Here is a 21,442-nt window from a genome sequence, read left to right as displayed (position 1 = left end):
GGAAGAGAATCAGAGGACCCACAGATGATGGTACTATAAGTTCATTGTGACACACCCTCTGATCTTTAGAAAACTAATCATACACAGAGCAGCTCCAAGTGGGCGTTTTGCTTAGAAAAAATTGTGCATTCCCCAAGGAAGCAGCTGTTAAATGCAACACAGAATCACATCTCCTTATTTCATGAACTCCTGATCCTTGAAGATTTGAGGGTTGTTTTTTTTTTTCCTTTTTGCAAAACAAAACACATTGCCAGTTCAGGATAAAGCTACGAGCTGTATTTGGAAAGAATGATCTGTTATGTTTATGGAGCTGAGTTAAGAGAGCTGAGATTAAAACCTAATCAGTCTGGTGAGATAATATATGTGAAATTTGTACACTCTCTGTCGTTTTTCAAATTCTTATTGGTGCCAAAAAAAGAGCCCGTGGACATGCTGTGATATTTGCATGTGTGTACTTTGTGTCTGTGCTGTTCTCAGTTAGAAAACATCCACGCTGGCTTTCTTGCTTAAGCAGTGAGATGAGCTACGTGGATGAGGTGAAGAGAGAGAAACATTACTTACATACACTACAATCTGGATAGCTTTTATCTACCAACCTTGGTATTGCTTTATAAATCACTAAACACACTTAAAATAGTAATGTAGAACATCAAGATGGTAACTACTAAAGATCCAGTCTACAGACCCAGCAATAAATGCATACTCACTGATTGAATGCAAGTGGCATTTTTTGATGAATTACATTAAAATTTCTGATACAGTACTTAGTAACTTCCATTAGCAGTTTTTTTTCACATGTACATTTAAGGATTGTCTGTGTCGTCTGCTCTGGGTTAGTTTAGTTTGAATGAATATCATCGGGCCACATAAAACATTTTATTTAGCTAGCCTGCTAGTATTCCATCTGAAGTTTTTCTGTGGGTGATAAGTGATCGTTTTTATCCCTCATATCTGTTACAACAAAGGATTCTGTTTCTTCCTCGTCTACATCTTCTCTGCTAGCCTTTTGGGAAGAAGTAAGTTCTTGCTAGTAGTTTTGTCTCCTTATTTTGTTGTGACCTATCATAGTAAAAATGGCCTTCTAAAACTAGATGTTGCTTCCTTAGCATCTCTATAATTTAATCCACTAAATAGAGCTAGTTTAGTTTTCTTTTAATACGTTTTTACAGGCTTATTATTTTAGATTTTGACTGTCTATATGGTTAAAGCTGAATCACGCCTAGCATTTTTAAATTGTTCATATTGCATAATGGTATAATTTGATCTTCGTGGCCCAGCCCTACAAATCAATTTGTAACAAACAAAAAAAATAACAAATACCCAAATCTATTTAGTGAGCTAACTGAATCTGAGTGATCTTCCTGTTGAAACTAGCTGGGAAGTGAGTGATTCATTACTCATTGCCTTTAGTGCTAATTACATCATTAATGTGAAGTCTAATCTGATGTTTGTTAACCGTGATTTCCATGATGTCCTCAGAGTACAGTAATACAGCACCCTGCTTCCACACCCAGCTTCTTTAGCTCTGGAATTGTAGCATACTTCCCCCTTGTGCTGGCAATTAGTAGTTGCTAATGTAAGTGTGAAATTAAGAGAGAGCTTCTAACGGGTGCTAGTCTTAGATTTTAGTGAAACGTAGGACAGTGTGATTAAGACAACGTGATTATTTTTAATTATCAAAGTGGAAATAGGATGAGTAATCATTTTTTAAAAAACTACTTAGTTTTAAAAACCTTGTGTAGTATTACTCAAAGAATTTTTCTTGTGGCTGCTGTGTGCTAGAAAAATCTTAGCGTAGCATAAGCTACCATGAGAAATGAGCTGTTTTATGGATTACTGCCAAGCTTCTCAGACACCATTCCTACCTGCCTGCAAGAGAATCAACACAGTCTTTCTGGGAAAAGCAGACTATTAGAGTATTTATGCTGCCTACTACTGGGTTTTGCATATCTCAGTGCTTCCAGCTTTACAGCTTTTCCATCAGGTGGCAGGGTTTGTTTTGAGGAAGGATTTTTTAAGAGTATAAAATCATTAGATGCATGCATACAGAAATGAACAAAGTTATTTCTGCAGTGAGCTGTTCATTGTAGCTACTTTGAACTTCCATTCTGTTGGCCTAAGGACACTTCATCATGTCTGTGGTATCTAATCTAACATGTTTGCTGTCACTTTTGCAGACTGGCTCCATTAGCGAGCAGGAAACACAGGGTCCCAAATCAGAAGTTTCACCATCTACTTCAGTTGTAACTGCAGAGCAGCAACAAGAAGTAAGGGAACCATTATTCTACTCTGAAGAGTAATGCAGTGGAAAGTGTCTCTGTCTTGTTCATTATCAGTATATATTGCAGCTTTTGTATGAATAGGCAAAATTGAATGTTGCTTATGTGTAACATGGCAGTGTTAATTGCATCTGCTTTGAGAACAGTTGCAAATGTGAAACCTTTTTACTGGCTCTGTGTATATGTTGATGTACCTCATTTTCGTATGTTTTCTGTACCGCTGCTTGCTTGTTAGTGTGCAGGCTTTCCTGTGAGTGCTTTAGAACACAATCTGTTTCTACTAAATCAGAATTGCAATGTTTCTGACAAATTTTTGATAATTTTCAAAAAAGAAAAAAACCCAGAAAACAATAAGCTTTGCCACCCCAACCTTAAAACAAATTCTTGAACCCTCATTTTGCTCAATTACAGTTTTTTGTGATTCAGGAACCAATTCGGCTTCAGAGGATGCCTGCTGCTCCTTCCCCCACCATTCAGTCCATTTCTCTAGCTGTACCAAAGGTAGGGGGACTGTGCTAACCATATTCTGAACTAAGGAAGAATTACCATTTGTTAATTAGCCATCTGTGTTTGTCCTGTTTGGGTTTGTCGTGTGTTGTTTCTTTGTTAGGTCTCTGTTTTTTTTTTTTTATTCAGGTATTACCAAATGCAAATTGATGGGTTTTGATTTGTCAAAAGGGATGGCAGAATAAATAGAGGATTTGGCTCAAATGTCTTCTACGACTTGAACTAAAAAATGTTACTGTTATCTTGCAGCACCTCTTACAAGATGCAGTTACTTAAAAGCTCAGATTTCATAACACAGACTGATGTATTGGAAGGGGAGGGGGAATGGGCATGCTTTCATTTTATAAGTTGAAAAGTTGTTTTCTTTTGTTTATCCCGAATGTATCTTTTACAGCCTAAAGCTCACCAGCTCAATATCAAGTCATTTACAAGCCCTACTCAGTGCAGTCATTGCACCTCACTTATGGTGGGATTGGTTCGACAAGGTTATGCCTGTGATGGTGAGTCACTCAGCCTTTCTGCTTTTTCTGCAAGTTGTCTCCTTCGTCCCCCCCAAAAATTTTCTGAAAACACTAATGTATTTTAAAGCAATTATTTCCTTGGGAAGGGAGTGAAAGAGAGAGGAGCAGCTACCATTGAATGCTTCTCCTTTTCTTTCTTTTGTATCAGCATCAGACTTTTAAATTCAAAGAACGCCTTAGACTATTACACAGAAGTACAGAATGGCCAGGGTTGGAAGGAACTTCAAGGATCGTGAATCTCCAACCCTCCTTCCACATGCAGGGCCACCAACCTCCCCATTTAATACTAGACCAGGCTGCCCAGGGCCCCATCTAATCTGGCCTCCAGGGATGGGGCAGCCTGTTCCAGCACCTCACCACTCTCTCTGTAAAGAACTTCTCCCTGACATCCAACCTAAATCTTCCCTCCCTCAACTTAAAACCATCTCCCCTTGTCCTGCTGTTACCATTGCTACCATTAGTGCTGTTAGATGTAGTGTGAGTTGAGCGCAGGCCAGATGTGTTTTCTGTCTGTATAGTGAAGCAAAAAAGACTTTAGGAATGCACTGATAGCATACAAATCTTAATTATAAATCCTGTGCTTTGGGAAGAGTATGCACTAATCTTTTTTTTGCCTATAGCCTGCCTCACTGTCAATTGAGCCTATTTAAAATGCTTTCTGTGATTCATGTGTACCACTGAGTTCCATGTTTGAGTATTTGGAGGTCATTTTGTTTGAAAATACTTCTCTTGTATTGTATGCAACTTGGTGAGACACATCAAGTCAGAGACTGTTCCACACATCTTTTCAAAATACTACAATATAGTTTTATTGTATTTTTTTGCCCAGCTTAGTTTTTGCTCTTACACCCTCTCCACACCTCCAGCATCACACTCAGATGGCATCATCTGCCCTTCAGGGCTTCTTTCCTGACAGGTCTTCCAGCAATTCTTCTTCCCAAAGAGCATCTGCAGTTCTGCCAGCTCTTGCCCTGGGGCAGACTTTTGTCTCCTGTTGGCAGTTCAGATTTCTTTTTTTGCATCTCTTCCTGCAAGTTTTAAACTGTCTTTCCTCCCCCCACACTCCCTTAGTGTTTCAGCATCTCTTCTTTTTGCATGTGAGCAGAGCATCATTAGTGCAGTGTTTGCCTCTTCTGCTCCAAGTCTTGATAGCTACAGAAAAAAAACTACAGGAATCACTTTGACATAAGAATAGAGATGACTCCAGCAGAACAAAAGTTCCACCCCCAATCACTTGCTTTTCCCAATTCTTTCTCTTTTCTAATGCTGGAGACTTTGGTAAAATATAGCTGTACTTTCAGAGGCCTATGAAACTGGCCCTGTACTGCACCTAATGTACCTTGATTTGCACAGTCCCACCAATTATGATGCCTTCTGAATGAGCTGAATGCATTATCTAGTCATGAGCAACACCTGCAGAGCTTTGTGTGCATGACTTGCACACAAGCCAGCAGGCTGTCCTGGGCTACCCACTCTCCTGCGTGTTCCCAGTGGCATTGTGAGATAGAGGTTTGTAGACCAGCCTGTAGTTCTAGCAGAAGCATGCTGCTCCCATCTACCATATGTTCCTGGGCTCTTTTGACCCTTCCTAATTACAAGACTAGATGTGCACAGAGTATCTGACAAATGTCTGCATCTGAGAATATGGTGAGGAAGAAGCATGACAGTGCCATGTCTCTGTCCTCCTTCCTGTACCTAGAGGTAGGAACACAATGACAAACAAGACTAAATCTATGGAAAGACCTGACTCCTATACTGTGGGTCATGTACCTCTCCATAACATGTTAATTCATTCTGCAGTTCTGGAAGTCTGTCTTAAGTGAAATGTCATGCATTCTGTGATTTTAAATGTAGTGCTTCTGTATGAAGTACTCTATAGACAGGAGATCATTGTTCCTTGCTGGTGCAGGACAAAGTGGAGTGAATGATAAGAAAGAATGTAGTGATCAGTATAGCATATGTTTGCTCCTTACTTTAGCTCTGAAATGTATTTATGCCTTTTCACATCATCCTGAATTTCAGCCGTTGTCCCCTAGTTTCTGCTTTGTTACACCTTCACGTCTATTGCCTATGTTTATTGCTTTTAGCCTTTCTATTTTTTGGAGGTTTAGTTTTACTTTATTTTTGTAACTTTAGACTTTCTTGCATACTAACATCAAATTGAAAACCTGTTATCTTTATCTTGTTTCCTACCCAATCATTTGTATTCTTCCTTTATTAATACACATTCTCTCCTGTAGTTGAGCTGGTTGCTGCTTAGCAGTTCCAGGACTGACCATATCCTTCTCCTTCTGGAAAATGCTTCTATAGGCAGCATTGAGATGTGAAGTCACTTGCTGCCTTTTATGGAAATCATAGGTTGAAAACAGAAAATAAAAGCACTTTGGAGAGTCTTGTAAAGCATCTAAGTGTGCTCACTCCTTTAGCATGGTGAACTCTTGTTATGTTTGACTGGCAATTTCACTGTAGTTAATCAATTTTCTTCTTGTAAGAGTAGATAAACTGCATTAATCTCCTGTTATGGTTCACTCATACACATGTTTCACTGTGGATTTTCTCTTTTGTATTTAGTGTGTTCGTTTGCATGCCATGTTTCCTGCAAGGACAGCGCTCCTCAGGTCTGCCCTATTCCACCTGAGCAAGCCAAAAGGCCTCTTGGTGTGGATGTGCAAAGAGGAATAGGAACTGCCTATAAAGGTTATGTCAAGGTAATAGTCATTTGTTCTTGGACAAGAGAACAGCAGCATACTTTACTTACAGCTGTGCAGCTAAATTGTGCTAAAGCCATAAGCCATAAGACTTTAGGTCTGTATAACTTATTTAACATTAGTTGTTTTAGATGTAGAAGAAGGGTTGTTTTTACTGCAAGAGCTGAAGGTTAGTAGCTAAAATTTTAATAGGTGCTAAGGAAGGAAAAAAAAAAAAAGAAGGAAAAAAAACCCAGTGCATTCCTTTGAAGAAGAATTTCTGTCATAGTTGATGCAAACATAATATAAAAGGTAAACTGCCTGACTGCTTTGGCATTTGTGTATTATACAGGCCACATTGTTTATCCTAAAGCTACTAAACATACTTATTATACTGTAACAGAGAATGTAAGAGCTTAAGGAAGGAGAAATGTTTGCTCAATTACTTGATTTTCACTCCATTTTAAAGAGCAAGTAAAATGTGTTGTAATCCATTGATTATAGTTTATCTAAATGTCCCTGCTTTCTGTGTCTGCTGCATGTGCTTACACTTAATAAACAATTAGTTACTTCTGCACAGGTTCCAAAGCCTACAGGAGTCAAGAAAGGGTGGCAGAGAGCCTATGCAGTTGTCTGTGACTGTAAACTTTTCTTATATGATGTGCCTGAAGGAAAATCCACCCAGCCTGGAGTTGTTGCAAGTCAAGTCCTGGATCTCAGGTTTGTGTTACTATGATAGAGGAGAAATCCTGTTTTTTGTTGTTTGTTTTTTTTTCCCCTAACAAGAGTATTTAAATATGCTAATAATAAGAAACTTTTGGTTCATAGAAACTCTGCCTTGAAGAAGATATTATTTTCTGAGTATAGATGCCAGCTAAGTTTAGACTGAAAGAAGTGGCTCAAAAACAGTGAGTCACTTGAGTGACTTCTGAGAAGGCACAAGTATCAGAGTATTAGCGTGCTGCTTCCTGGAATTTCATATGCCCAAATGGAAAACAAGTGTACTTGGTTCTTCTGCTGCATCCCCACCTAAACAATGAGTCAGATTGTCACACAGTCAGTAATTTCAGGAAAGTTAGGAAGACTGAAGCAGCCTTCAGATAAGCATCAGCTAATTGACCATGCTGATGCCTCTGACTCTGCCTTCTCACAGGAGTCATTTTTTCATGGTGAGCCACTTGTAACACTGAACACTGTATGCAAAAGTTCTGAGACTTGCATTCATCAGAGTAACAAAAAAGTTTTAAAATTTAAATTTACAGAAATATCAACTGTAGTAACTTATAATTTTACAACACAGTGTTGAATATAAAGTTTGCATTCCCAAGCATGTTGATTTATATGTTTTCCCAGACAGTAGTACCGTGGGATTACATCAGTACTGCTGCTCTGCTCTCAAGTTTATTCTCTGAGTATCATCAATGTCAGTTCTCTGACATGCTGGCAGCAGAAGTGCAGATCTATTGAAAATAGCAGCATTCTCATCAGTACATTGCTTGAAGCAACTTAGCCAGATATTATACTGACTGTAGTATGCCTTATCTGTTTATTGTAGCTGCCTCTTTGAATCTGTCTTCTGAAGACTCTTAGATGTTTTAATAGACACTAACTAGCACGGCTGTGAATTCTAGGGCAAGTTTTGTGGCATTAATGTCAGCTTTGCACTAAAATTGGCAATTATGATGATCAAGTTGGTCAAAATGCAGTTAAAAAGGCTTGTGTGGACAAGCCCTCTGGGGTGGAGCGTCCTGAAATGCAAAAGTTGTTCCGATGTCTGTTTATTTTACTGTAATAGAGAATAAAATCTAGCTGTTTTGAAAACCCTTATTTGAATCCCACAAACTATAATTATGTTGCCAAGAGCTTTTTATGTGATTTTTCTTTTTTTTCAAAGGCCCTTCTCTTGCTACACATTGAGGTATGAATTATTCATTTCTAATGTGTCTGCTGGGCTGGAAGAGCAATATTCTTGCTGCTAATTGTAGAATAGGTGTGGCTGGTAAAAGCAGAACTACACAAAGCCGGCCCACTTAACTTCAGGTGTACTTAGTTACATGTACGAACGCTGTAGAGCCATAATTAAAGCTTGTGAGTTGTTTAGGTAAAGGGGAGTCATAGCATAACAAATAAGTGATCCCAGTTGTGACCTCTGTGCAGTGTTAAGAGATTGCAGCCTAATGAAAACAGTGTGATATCAGTTAGATTTTGCTGAATACGTTTGTCTGTGCATGTACATGATTCTCTTGTTCTCTTTTTTTTTACTAGAGATGAAGATTTTTCTGTGAGCTCTGTCCTAGCACCAGATGTAATACATGCAACTCGTAAAGACATCCCTTGTATATTCAGGGTATGGCTATCCATTTACTGTTAAAGATAATACAAATTGAACACTGGTATTCTATTTTCATAGTGAAGTATGTCATCCACATTTAATGTTTATTAAGCTATGCAAATTCTGTTTTCCCTGAATGCAAAAGTATAAAAGGTGTAGAAATGTGCTGTGTATAAAACTAATATGATATTCCTCCTACTGAATTAAAAAGAATGAAGTTCTCTTCCTTTTGGTGCTTCCTTCCATATAAAGTTGCCTTTTTTTTTTTTTTTTTTTTTTCCTTTTTACTTAGAATTCAATTCTTTTAGTGTATTTTTGTATCCTCTTCCATTGGCATTACTGGATCCTGTTTTTCTCTTCTTGGCTTTGGAGTGCTCTAGCTTTGAGAATTGATGCTGTAACAAATTAGACTGAAGCTGAATTTTACTTGCTGATTTTGATTTACCATATGTTGTCTTAAGTAAAAAAGTACATTAGAAACTTATTTCCTCAATTTCAAATGTAAGTATAGTAGGAATTATGAAAACAAGATAAAATAATTAGCTTAGTTATGAATTTATCTCTGCTGTTCTATCTGAATGCTGTGTTTAGTTTTAAATAAGAGAAAACCTTCCTAGATTTTCTGTGAAATCTTTCACTTAATGTGGAATTTTAAAATGTGGGGAAGTGTATGTTATAATAGCCAATATCTATAATTCTTTGCATTTCAATAAGAAACTCTCACTGTTTTCAGCATCCTCTAAACCTCAGTCATTTGGATCAAATCAGTGGAGCATGGAAGCCAAAGAGCTGAGAGTCACATGCAGTGCCAGTGACTTGGTCCTGTAGAGTTTTTTTTAGATAAGATCTTGGCTACTTGATTTCTACATTCATTTTGCTTTTCTGCTTTTTTTTTTTTTTTCGGTTGAAATACTTTCTGCCTTACATTTTCATCCTTTACTTCACTACTACCTTCTTTTTCCTCTTACTAAATTGTATTTTATTTATTCACATCTGCCTTCTGTCTTTCACATTGGAGAGGTTTGGTTGCTTCATTTAAGAAAAAGGCACTTATGCAGTTTAGCTTGCTTGACTTTCTGCTTTTTTCAAGTAGTCCCAGTATTGAAATATTTGTGTGGACGACGAAATGCCTTGTGTTTAACCAGCTTATCCCCTACATTAAAGAAATTTGATGAATTAACTAAAACTCTGGTATGTGAGACTATCTCATTAGATATCCTTTTGACAGGGACCAGAGAAGATGCTGGTCCACTTTTTTTTCTTAGTTCTTCAAAAAGGGAGTCCCTATAGCTGGAAGCCAGTGATATAGAATCATAGAATCCTTAAATTTGGAAGGGACCTTTAAAGACTGTCTAGTCCAACTCCCCTGCAATGAACAAGGACATGCATAGCTAGATCAGGTTGCCCAGGGCCTGATCCAGCCTTGCCTTGGTAGTCTCCAACCACTACACTAGGTAACCTTTTCCAGTGCCTCATCACCCTCACTGCAAACACCCTCTCCTGCAAGAGAAGCAGTTTTTGTAGCTTCATTTGATTCATCCTGAACATCGTCTCCTAGATCTGCACATTACTGACATAATGTTGTAGAATAGCCTGTACAAAACAGTTAAGGTGGTTACTTTACATCATTTGTATAGAATATGGCCTCTTTCTTTTGTGTGTTATTTCACACAACACGCGATGATATTGGTGATGTACCAGAAGGAGATTTTTATTTCTTTTGGATTGTCTATTACCAGAAAGGAAAACCAAGATGATGCTAAACTCCCAAATATTGCCACCTCTGACTCCCCATGAAATTGAGAAAGAAATGCTCAAACTCCAACCATCTCTCCTTGATAACTGTTTTGTAAACCAGATGTTAGGCTGTTGTAGCATCCAGACATTGCAGTCTAGATGAACGCATCCATCTCTAGTGGAGATGCTGTTATGATACTGGATCTTATTTTCTCTTATTTTCTCACCAAGGCATATAGACTGAAGATGTTTAATTCTATGTACAGATAGCCTTCAGTCTTGTCTCCTTCTTTTTTTTTTTTCTTTTTTTTTTTAACCTTTTGCTGCTTTTTTTTCTGTTGTTATTCTGCCAGTCTGCTGTAAAGGCTGATACTGACTGTTGTGCTGTCTGTGTCTGAAGACGTAGTTCTCATGATCTCTCAGCTCCTACAGACTCTTCGTAAGGGTGCAAAACTAACATTAAGACATTAGACATGAGGAAGAACTTCTTTCTCACAGGGAGTGGTCAGGCACTGGAATGGCCTGGCCAGGGAGGTGGTGGAGTCGCCGCCGTCCCTGGCAGTGAGAGACATCTGGATGAGGAGCTATGAGATATGGTTTAGTGCTTGTGGTAGCAATGGTAGTGGGAGGATGGTTGGACTAGATGATCTTGCAATCCTATGATTCTATGACTGAGTTGATGCATACAGAAAGTTCCTGGATGGTTCTCTTATTCAGAACGTGATCTGCTTTGAGGCCTGTAGGATGATTTCCCTGAAAGTTAATTGAAGCTGTTTTGATTTTTGTTCAGTATTTCATTTACAGAAGATTGTTTTCTTTCAGGCCTTTAATGCAGATACAATTTGCACTTCTCTCCAGACAAATATTTTAAAAATTAAGTAGCAAAATCAAAATCTAGAACTAATAGTAATGCCATTGGGTTTAAAATGCCTCTGATACTGAAAGCACGTTTCTTTATCAGTAAGTTATTAGAAATCGATGGGGGAAAATGCTGGGACAAATTATTGCATGCATCTAAAATTCCATTTCAGAGCAGGAAAGAGCCTTTTGCTTGCATGCATTGATTCATGTGGGAAAGGAATGTAGGATTCCTTGCCCATATTTTAGGATTCAGAATGATTAAGCAAGACTGAGTGTTTTTAAACAAAACCGCTGAACCTTGTGCATTTTTTCAAAGTGCTGTGGCCATATTAGGCATGTGCTGCATTGCATACCACTTAGGTATGTTATGGCATTTTATGTTCACAGTTCTGGGAAGCATTTAATACTGACAAAGTGGCCACTTCATAAGTCAGAGTAGTATTGACAAAGTAATCAGCTCATTTATGGATAACAATAAAATAATGGCAAAAAGGACTCTTATTACTGTTACTAATTTTATTTTCTCTGTCTCTTAAAAGGTGACAGCTTCTCTCCTAGGTTTGCCTTCAAAGTCTTGTTCTCTACTGATCCTGACAGAAAATGAGAATGAGAAGAGAAAGTGGGTTGGAATTCTAGAAGGGTTGCAATCTATCCTGCACAAAAACAGACTGAAAAACCAGGTCGTGCATATTCCACAAGAAGCTTATGACAGTACACTGCCTCTTATTAAAGCAAGTTTAGCTGCTGCTATTGTAGGTATGTTTGTTTTAGCTTTTATAAGTGTGTGAGAGTTGCTGAAGCTTTTAGGTGGGCTTCTGTAATAAGAATGCTGATGCTTCGAATTCCTCAGATGAATATCTCAATAGGAAGGTATGGGGAAAAGTGCTAATCTTACCCTGGTTATTTGGATTTCTCCATCCTCTTGGGGTAAATAGTGATTGCTGAGCAGACTGTTTTAGCAATACAGCATATATACATTACACAGCGTGCTTTTGACAAGCTACATAATCTAAGCAAAATTGATTTACTGTTGAAAATCTTTGTCCAGAAATGTTTCCAGTGTTCAAAGAAAGCAGTCTCTTTTAAAGATATGATAAAATATAGATATACTAATAGCCTTTTTTTTTCCCCTTCCTGGTTTAGATCGAGATAGAATAGCAATTGGTTCAGAAGAAGGACTGTATGTGATAGAAGTGACCCGTGACGGTAAGTTAGGCCATAATGAATGCAGTAATTATATACAGAACAGTGAGCTCCATAACTTTCAGTGCTGTTTTAATGTAGGTTATACAACAGCCCTTCAAGTACAGTAAGTATCAAAAGCACTCATTTAATTGACGAGAATGAAAAATGAATGTGAGATATAAACACTAATTTGTTCATTATCATTATATTCAGTTGACTGGCTGAAATTAAAGAGAGAGGTTACTGGGCACACTCTGACACATTCTCACCTTAACTGTGTTCCCACAGTAGACAGCAAAACACTTCAGTAGTCAGAGCACACATAGCAGCAGTTGATGCACAGTGAATTATCAGGCACTTATTAAATAGAATTTGAACTGAGAGAAATGTGGCATGGAAACTTGTGCAACATGCACCATCAGAGGACTGAAACTGACTCTAATTAGAAATCAAGCAGCGACAAAAAGTGTTTAGAAGACTTTGGCCATTAAAGCCATTGTGTACAGTTTTCTGTTTCTTACAGCTGGTAGAAATTTGACAACCACTCATATTATGTGGCTGATGATAGCCAAAGTAAATGACTTGCCTGCCTTTCTGTTATCTCTTTACCTCCATGACCTAATGCTTCCTTCCAAACCTGCTCTTTTCCTTTCCCTTTTTAACACACTCTACTCTCTTTTTTGAGAAAAGTGAAACTGCTTTAGCCTGTTCTTTCCTATGACTTGTCGTGTCCATTCCAGAAGTTAATCCAGAACAGGTTTCTGGTGTCTCAGTAAAGTGAATGCTACTTAGTCACTGGTCAGCATAGACATACCTCTCTAACACTGAATTATCTGTCATCGCAGATAAGAAATAAAGGAAGCATTTTCCCCTTTAGGCTTATATCCTGGTCACAAACACAGATAAGTGAGGCAGACATGTCTTGGTATGGTAGAGAAAGTATAGAGGCCAAAAAGCTTACTAGCAGATGAGAACGAGGACAGTTAGGGGCTAAACCAGTAAAACACATCTGTTTAATTTTGCAGTGCAGTTTTTTGAAATCTGATATTCCATAATATCTTAGTGCAGTATAAAATAAACTATTGGAGTCAAACTGAATTAATAAAATTTATATTTCTAACGAGCAGTGCAAATTGAAAAGCAAAAGAATCTACTGCTATATATCCTGTTCCAAATTGCCATTGGAAACATTAGTCATTTATTTCTCTTCGATTTCAAAAGCAGCCAAACGTACCTTGTGAAAACCATGCTTGCTTGTAATTGGTGAAGCACTCTAACTTCAGATGATGTTCTAAATCCTTACTTTTTATGGCATAAGAATTTAACATCTTTGGCTATCTGGTAGGATTGATTTTGAGACAAAAAGCAAACTGTTACTGATTCCTTTTGTTTAGAATAGACCATTGCCCAATTCTAGGAGAAACTACTTTGTATATAAAGACATCAGATATTTGAAATTCTTTTTCGCAGTAATGAATGCCATTCCTTTGAGTAAAATTCCAGTGGTCACCATTCTGTAAGTACTTAGATATAAACATAACTTAAGATGCAAGTAATTCCAGGGATTCCAGGATAGCTTCTTGCACACAGTACCTTTCATTTGAAAGGTCGTTTCTTACAGAAACAATAACCACATCACAGTGCCATGTATAAGGTGAAAACAAATCATCAGTTTTGGTTTTAAGTTAAAATATGTTTTCCATGAGTTTTCTGTGGCCAGTTCCTGTGTGTAACGATACTTTCGTACATAGTAATCTCTGTCATTTTATGGGAATTGTAATTGTCAGTGTTAATGAACTGGCAGCTGCCTATATAAAAGAATAAGATGTGCACAAGCCTGTCAGATGCTGCTAGCTCAATATTGGGATCTTCAAACAGTGAAGTCTCCCCAGTTTCTATAGATAACCTAAATAGTAGACCTCTGTAGTGTGAGATAGCTTTTCCTAATGTGTGTACTAAACCTTTCCTGCTCTAGTTTAAGCTAATTCCTACTTCCCCTTTACCCAGCATACACAACATTTTTTGCCTTTCCCTATACGAATTTAATGTCCACTGGCTGTAGGGCTCTTGTATTTGCATATGGCATTTGCCAACACTAACAGCATTCTCAGTTCCTAACATTAAATACTTTACATTTCTTCTCTTTGTGTTCTGCTAATTTAGTCTTACTCCATAGTTTACTCAAAATACTGATGTTTTTCCTGAGTGTGGGCCAGTTTCAGAAGGTAAATGGTATTACAGTGAGTAGGTAGTACGGATATTAGTTCTTGGGTTTTTTTCTGAATTTACCCTAAAGGTTAAGCAACCTTATCCTGCAATGCAATGAAGCTTTATCTCAATAAAGAGAGTTACAGGAATGCTTTGTTTCATTGTTCTGAGAATTAATAACAGAGCATCTAACATATAATAAGTGTTCTTTGTTATCTGGTATGTGTCTGTGTTTAGATCTATTTTTGGACATCAGTATATAATTCTGCAGTGTTTCCAGGCCTTACAGGTTTATTGTTTAACTTAGACAGCTCTTGTTTCCTTTGCAGTGATCGTCCGTGCTGCTGATTGTAAGAAGGTGTACCAGATCGAGCTTGCTCCCAAAGAGAAAATCATCATCCTCATCTGTGGCCGGAACCATCACGTTCACCTTTTCCCCTGGGCTTCTCTGGACGGATCAGAAGGAAGCTTTGACATTAAGCTTGCAGAAACTAAAGGCTGCCAATTGATTACAACTGGAACGCTAAAGAAGAGTTCTGCGACTTGTTTGTTTGTAGCTGTTAAACGGCAGGTTTTTTGCTATGAAATTCACAGAACTAAACCTTTCCACAAAAAATTCAGTGAAATTCAGGCTCCAGGAACTGTTCAGTGGATGGCAGTGTTCAAGGACAAGCTCTGTGTTGGCTACCAGTCTGGGTTCTCTCTGTTGACCATCCAGGGAGATGGACAATCTATAAACCTGGTAAATCCTAATGACCCCTCACTTATGTTCCTCTCACAGCAGTCTTTTGATGCCCTTTGTGCTGTGGAGCTCAGTAATGAGGAATACCTGCTTTGCTTCAGCCATATGGGAGTATACGTCGATTCGCAAGGTCGAAGGTCACGCATGCAGGAACTAATGTGGCCTGCAACTCCTGTTGCCTGTAGTATGTATATGTTTTTCTGTTGCCATATCCCTGTTGCTGCTTTACTTGTCTAAAAATAATCAGCATGTATTCTATTTTGCTTCGGTTTGTCTTTCAGTGCCAACAGTTTAAGTTTTGATGAGTTAACAGGATGCATATCCTGACAGTAGTTTTGGACTTGGCAATCTCATGGACTGAGATCCTGGAAGCTGCAAGAGAAACGCTTTGTTTTGTGTAGGATGCAGAATAACTGACAGTGGAATCATAGAATCATAGAATCGCTCAGGTTGGAAAAGACCTTAAAGATTAAGTCCAACCACAGCCTAACCATACTACCCAAACTCTAGCAACCCTGTGCTAAATCATGTCCCTGAGCACCACATCCAAATGGTTTCTAAACCCATTCAGGGATGGCGAGTGCAAAATGTCTTGTACAGAGTAGTCCTGGATGCAGGGCAGTACAAGAATTCTGGAGTAGTCCTCAATGCAGGAAATGCTGCATAGGTTTCAGCTCCTCTAGAGAACCTAAAAGTTTGGTTGTCTTTGGATTATCTTCTGTGTCCTGTGTTCAAAGCACAGTAGGAAGTTGGAGACTAAATGTAACTGCGACTCTGAAGGATCATAAGGTTAACAAAATAAGTGGCAGCTGGTTGCAGTTTTCTGCTTTTTGTTATATTTTGAGGGAGAGAATTTCCAAAAAGAATAGAGACAGATGAAGGATATCTTTTCATCCACTCTGTCCTTTTCAGGAGCTCTGGTTTATCAGCTAGCTAGGAGAGAAGCACACGTGGAACATTTTTCAGTAGTCAGAGGCAGTTCATGATAAAACTCAGATTTCTATTTGGAGCTCAAATAGCAATTAAAGTGTTTCAGATGATTGAAGGCAAGAAATATCTTTTTGTTTAAATAGTACACAGAGCAGGTAGGTGCTCATTGGTTTGATCAGGCCAGACCCTAATGGCAGTTTGTTTAATTTTAATTGTCTCAAACTGAGATTGTTTGCTTGCTTTCCTCTGACCTAGTTCTGTACAGATGTCCGAGGAAAAGGTACAACGAAACAATGTTGATGCAAATTTACTCTAAAGCACCATTAGCCAAAGCTAATGTTTCCTTTTCCTTTATCAGCTTTACAGTTCTCTGTATTTCAGCTGACTAGATGTGCTAGTTAATTGTTCTGTCTGTTATTATTAGAAGCTGGTCTTACTGTAAACTATTTTATAGCTCTCTAATATGTGCAGTTTGTTTTATTTTTTTAGAATAGTAGACAAAGGAAACTGGAATACTTCCTTTTCCATCAGCCTTGTCTTCCTTCCCAGACTTGATGTGATGGTGGCTGATTTTTTATTCCTTATGAACTGTCTCATCAGGAGACCATCAAAGTGAAAATAGCTCTTGCCCAGTGGTAGCTTCTGCTGTAGCAAAGGAGGTTTTAGGATTTGGTGGATAATACGGGTTATAGGAGACGCCAAGGTCAGTGTAAGCACAGTCTGCTCCATTCTTTTGGTCAGCCAGTTGAGTGTTGGATGTGAGCTGAAGGGGCTTAGGCAGCGTGGGGCTGTTAGCTGTAACGTACTCAGAGCCTGCTCTGCACTGGGAGCTGCATGGTGGGCAAGGCCAGCGCAGATGGGGCCAGGTCTCTGGATCTAGTGAGGCTCTGCCTGGGCTGCAAGCTGTGCCACGCAGGAGCTCAGTGTTCCCGACTGGTGTTCTGTGCTCTCCCTTTATTTGTACATCCAAGCCAACCATGACCCCATAAAATCGACAGCCGGCCATTAAGTCCCTTCTGGGATACGTATATATGGTAGCTGTCCAAGGATTTCTGTGAATGAGCACAAAAAACAGCACCAAAACACTGTTTCAGTTCTTGTTAAGAGTGTCCTGTTGGGTTATTTTCCTTTTGTTCGTCGCAGCAGCTCCCAGACTACCTTTTCTCTACTAGATGCGATAAATTTCTAGTAACTGTTCTTTACATCAGGACACAAACTTTATGTGAGTAGGACCACGTTGATATGAAGCTTAGGGATCTCTGGTTTTTGTTGGACCTAAAATAAGCTTTTCTGCAGGTGCCTTTTATGCTTTTAAAAAAGGTTTAAAAGATGAAATGGATTGTGAGTCTTAACCATTGTGACATTTTGATGTTAACCCGATGAAAGCAACCCATATGTGAATATCTAAAGCTAGATAATTGTTAGGAAGAAAGGAAGGAAATTCAGAATAGAACTGCATCGTGACTTCATGACCCACCTCACAGATGGTGACCCTCTTTTCCCCTGCACGCAGCAGATGTATGGGTAGTTTGTTGCTTCCGAAATGAAGTAATCTGCATCTGTAGAAAAGCGAGCTTCAAGCGTGTCGCTTGATTTCTACCAAGTGCCAAATTAGTGTGCATCTGCAAACTTCAGATGGCATTTTGCAATTTCATGAAATCGTTATTCAAAGCTTAAAAATACTGGAAGAGTCAGAGGTAAATCTTTCTGTGATGCTGGTAGCTGTCATTAGCAAGTCTGTTATGGCAAAAATGTCTGTTTGAAAGTGGGCCTGGGAAAAAGGTTGATGTTTTAAAATGTAGCTTACACGTAGTGTAAGGTAGAGAACTTGTAACTGCTAAAATTTGCTTAAATGTACATCAGGTATGGACCTCTGAAGCCACATGAGGGTCTTCTCTTTGTTCTTACATCTATGCAGGTTGCAATTCTTCGTACGTAACAGTGTACAGTGAATATGGTGTTGATGTGTTTGATGTTAACACTATGGAATGGGTCCAGACTATTGGCCTGCGAAGGGTAAGTACTTTTCTTTGAATATAGAACTTAATTGGGTTAATTCCAGGGGATATGTTCCTTCCCAGTGTATGCTAAGCTTTAGTTGATTTTCTGCCTCCCTCCTGAAAACAGATCAGACCATTAAACATGGATGGCACACTGAACCTCCTTAACTGTGAGCCACCAAGACTAATATATTTCAAGAACAAGTTTACAGGTGAGTATTGAGCAAGGGGAGAAATGGGAAAATGATACCAAGCTGCCTGAATAATTTTAAGCGATGATACCTTTGCATGAGATGAAACTTGTGCTGGATAATTCCTGGTCAACATGACTCTAAGTATACAAATTTGCATTGTGATATTACAGCAGGAGCTGTCCTCAGTGTACCAGAAACATCTGACAATAGCAAAAAGCAAATGCTTCGAACAAGGAGCAAAAGAAGATTTGTTTTTAAGGTTCCCGAGGAGGAGCGAATACAGCAGAGGCGGTAAGAATTAAGTTCTTGTTTTTTCTTATTTTGTAACTGGTTCTACATGACGACACGCAAAGATTGGGAATGCTGATAGCAAAAATCACTCTGCTTTCTTCAGGGAAATGCTCAGAGATCCGGAGCTAAGGTCAAAGATGATTTCTAACCCAACAAATTTCAACCACGTGGCTCACATGGGACCAGGAGATGGAATGCAGGTTCTCATGGACCTCCCGCTGGTAAAATACATTTGGAAGGGAGGGAGATGAATGTGCACGTGCAATTGCTCAGGAAAAAGAAAACATGAAAATTTACTGTGTAGGATTCAAATACTATCTAAGTACCAAATTTTTCTTCTTGACATTTTGAGAAAGGCGAACCTTCCTTATTTATGTGCAGTGGCTCTAAATCCTCTGCAGAGAAATACTATTTGCTGGCTTAAGAAGGAGACACTGAGAGAAGTAGATATCATTGCTGTGAGCTTGTTAGTACTTATGTAAATAATCAGTCTCTCCTCCTTCCTTTTTCTTGTTTGTCACCTTAAAGTAACAGAATGAATTTCCTTCCCCCTCGTCCTCTCAACATTCTGGTCTGATACCACCTCCAGCAGGCTTGGAGCATGTCTTTCACAAGCTCTGTGTCCACTGAAATCCTTTTCCAGAGTGACCATTCCTCACTGCAAGGCTCCCCTCTGCTTTCTTCCTCTTCCTGTTCCTCCTCTGCTTCCTTAGCAAGGGTAGGAGTAGCTGCATGCTGTCAGAAATAAGAATGGTGTGCTTGTGCCATTTGGACAACTGCAGAGAAAAAAAAAAAGGGGTGGGGGGGAATGAATGCTTTTGAAGATAACTAAAGCACTGTATGTTTGCAGCAATATTTTTTTGGTTTGCATTTAACATATACAGCAGTGCGAGCTATTTAATAGCTAAATCTCCAAGAGCAAGGTGCAGAGGTATGCTTCTGAGGCTGTGTGCCTTCCATTTTAAAGCTGCTGGTCAGGGTTTTTCTTGTCCTTTGCTAGCTTCTGTAAGGTTAATGCATTCATCGTTTCAGCAGGAGGAGGAAGGAAGCAGAGCTATTGGCACAGTCACTGCCCCTTCATAGAGGGTTTGCTGGCTGACAGGTTCCAATGGCTGCAATGGGGCTTAGTTCTTTCTCTGTCTTTCTCAGGGTTTGTGTCTGTTACTGAAAATATGTGGATGTGGTCAAGTAAGTTCAGAGTTTTTCTACCAACACCGAGTTGTAATAGCTTCAAAAGCACGGCAGAATTTTCACGAGTAACAACCCCTAGTTGGATAGCTTCTGTTGCTGGCTAACAAAGTGTTTCATTTCAACTGCAGAGCGTCTTACCTGCTGCACAGGATGAAAAACCATGTCCATCTGCAGCTAACCTCTCACGGCAGCAACAGCAGCAAAGAAGCAAAACCTATATTTCGTGGCCCTCATCAAGTAAGGCTGGAAGCAAGCTTTTCAGTTCTAAGGTGTTGTTTGTGGCTTCAACAACAGATGTAAAGCTGCTGTTTTTCCTTCTCTCTCTACAGGTGGCAGTGATGTGGGGGGAGCCATGCCTTCCCGAAGTATGTCCGATCCTGACCAGGAGTTTGACAAAGAGGTAAAGATGCTGTTGCTAAATGGAGACTGACAACGTCCTGTTGCTGTAGATTGTTTTCTTCTTCCAGTAAATTAACTATCTTGGAAAATACTTCATAAAGACTGTGTTCTTTGGAGATATTTTCTTTCTGCAGATGTTTTCTCTAGCACGTAACACAATCTGATTGTATGTTGGATACACCAGTGCTGAAGCAAGGCTGAGAATCTTTTTATAGTGATATTTTAAGACATATTGTGTCCTGGATTAAGCTTTGTAGATGAGGCAATTTTGTCTAATTGATGAAATGTCCTCAAAGCTCCAAGAAATGTTCTCTGGGCTATTAGCATAGAAGAGCAAAGAAGTGCTACTTAGTTAAATAGTTTTCTGTGCTGCCTTAAGGAAAACTTTTTGTCTTGTAACTTGAAAAGGAATAAAATTTTAAAATGCGTAAAGCTGTTTTTAGCAAATGTAAAATTAGGTGCCAGTAGTCACTAGTCTGAAAGTGTCTGCAGAAGAGTGGTGTCCCTGAATTCAAGGAGGTTATATGATAGATTTATTTATCACTCCTTGATTTGCTATGGGTGTCACTTCTTGCAAGCTTTGTTGAAATGCCACCTGTGTGAGATAAGCATTAGGAAGTTTTGCTGGGAGACAAACTCTTAGATCGAGGCATTTGTTTTTATTTTTAATGCTTTTTAGTGTCCCTATTTTTAGCAGTCCTATTTAACATTCTGGATTTAGAGTGGTGGCTACCTTGCTTTTTCCAGAAGCCAGACCTCTAAAGGATGGCAAATCGAAGTGTTTGTCTCGAGTTCTGATCACAGCCATTCTCAGACTTCCTGTGTCACCTCACTGAGGAAATGCTTATCACTATTAAAAGAAGCATGTAACATGGGACTCTCTAAGTGTAGGTGTATGGGGCTGCTGAATCACGGCCTGAACCTTTTGATTGATCACCTGAGGCGAGCAATGAGTCAGCCATGGGAGCACAGGTGAAGGCAATTCACCTGTGCTGCAGGAAGGGGTGGAGCCTGGCTCCACCTCTCCTAGACCCATTTAAGAGCTGACTGCCAGTAGGGAAGGATCTCTCTCTGGAGATCTGCTCCATCAGGAGTTTATTTCGCGAGCCCAGGACAGGGTGAGTGATTTTCTCTTATTTCTCCAATATAAGATCTATTAGCCAAGCTCCTGGATATATATATCTATACCATCTGTATATCCATTGATTAAACAATATATCTATACCATCTGTATATCCATTGATTAAACAGTAGGCATTTCTAAAACTATCTTGATTTTTGAAAGGTGCTGGTGATAGAGCATCTTAGTTGCCTGTTGTTCTGTAGCATCCTTCTCAAATTTGATTATGCTTCTTGCTCTACTACTGTTTGTAGGCAC

General features: G+C 39.0%; 1 protein-coding gene across 8 annotated transcripts in view; it reads left to right on the top strand.

The window, feature by feature from the left end:
* Positions 1-21,442, top strand: part of CDC42BPB (CDC42 binding protein kinase beta) — an 88,287-nt gene that overhangs the window by 64,052 nt on the left and 2,793 nt on the right. Inside the window, exons 22-37 of one of the 8 annotated variants that reach the window (XM_085225675.1) lie at positions 2,178-2,267; positions 2,691-2,780; positions 3,181-3,286; positions 5,879-6,015; positions 6,575-6,714; positions 8,260-8,341; positions 11,464-11,680; positions 12,068-12,130; positions 14,647-15,243; positions 17,908-18,005; positions 18,117-18,201; positions 18,357-18,474; positions 18,578-18,695; positions 19,624-19,662; positions 19,794-19,902; positions 19,995-20,065. In XM_085225675.1, coding sequence (XP_085081801.1) covers positions 2,178-2,267; positions 2,691-2,780; positions 3,181-3,286; positions 5,879-6,015; positions 6,575-6,714; positions 8,260-8,341; positions 11,464-11,680; positions 12,068-12,130; positions 14,647-15,243; positions 17,908-18,005; positions 18,117-18,201; positions 18,357-18,474; positions 18,578-18,695; positions 19,624-19,662; positions 19,794-19,902; positions 19,995-20,065 — 2,160 coding nt within the window. Of the gene's footprint in view, positions 1-2,177; positions 2,268-2,690; positions 2,781-3,180; positions 3,287-5,878; positions 6,016-6,574; positions 6,715-8,259; positions 8,342-11,463; positions 11,681-12,067; positions 12,131-14,646; positions 15,244-17,907; positions 18,006-18,116; positions 18,202-18,353; positions 18,475-18,577; positions 18,696-19,623; positions 19,663-19,793; positions 19,903-19,994; positions 20,066-21,442 lie in introns of all 8 variants that reach the window. The other 7 variants (XM_085225677.1, XM_085225674.1, XM_085225676.1 and 4 more) reach the window with 7 other exon arrangements.

This window comes from Meleagris gallopavo, chromosome 5 (assembly GCF_905368555.1).
Source record: "Meleagris gallopavo chromosome 5, MGAL_WU_HG_1.1, whole genome shotgun sequence".
NCBI lineage: Eukaryota > Metazoa > Chordata > Aves > Galliformes > Phasianidae > Meleagris > Meleagris gallopavo.
The sequence above is the reverse complement of the archived record's forward strand: the minus strand, read 5'-3'. Positions and strand labels throughout refer to the sequence as shown.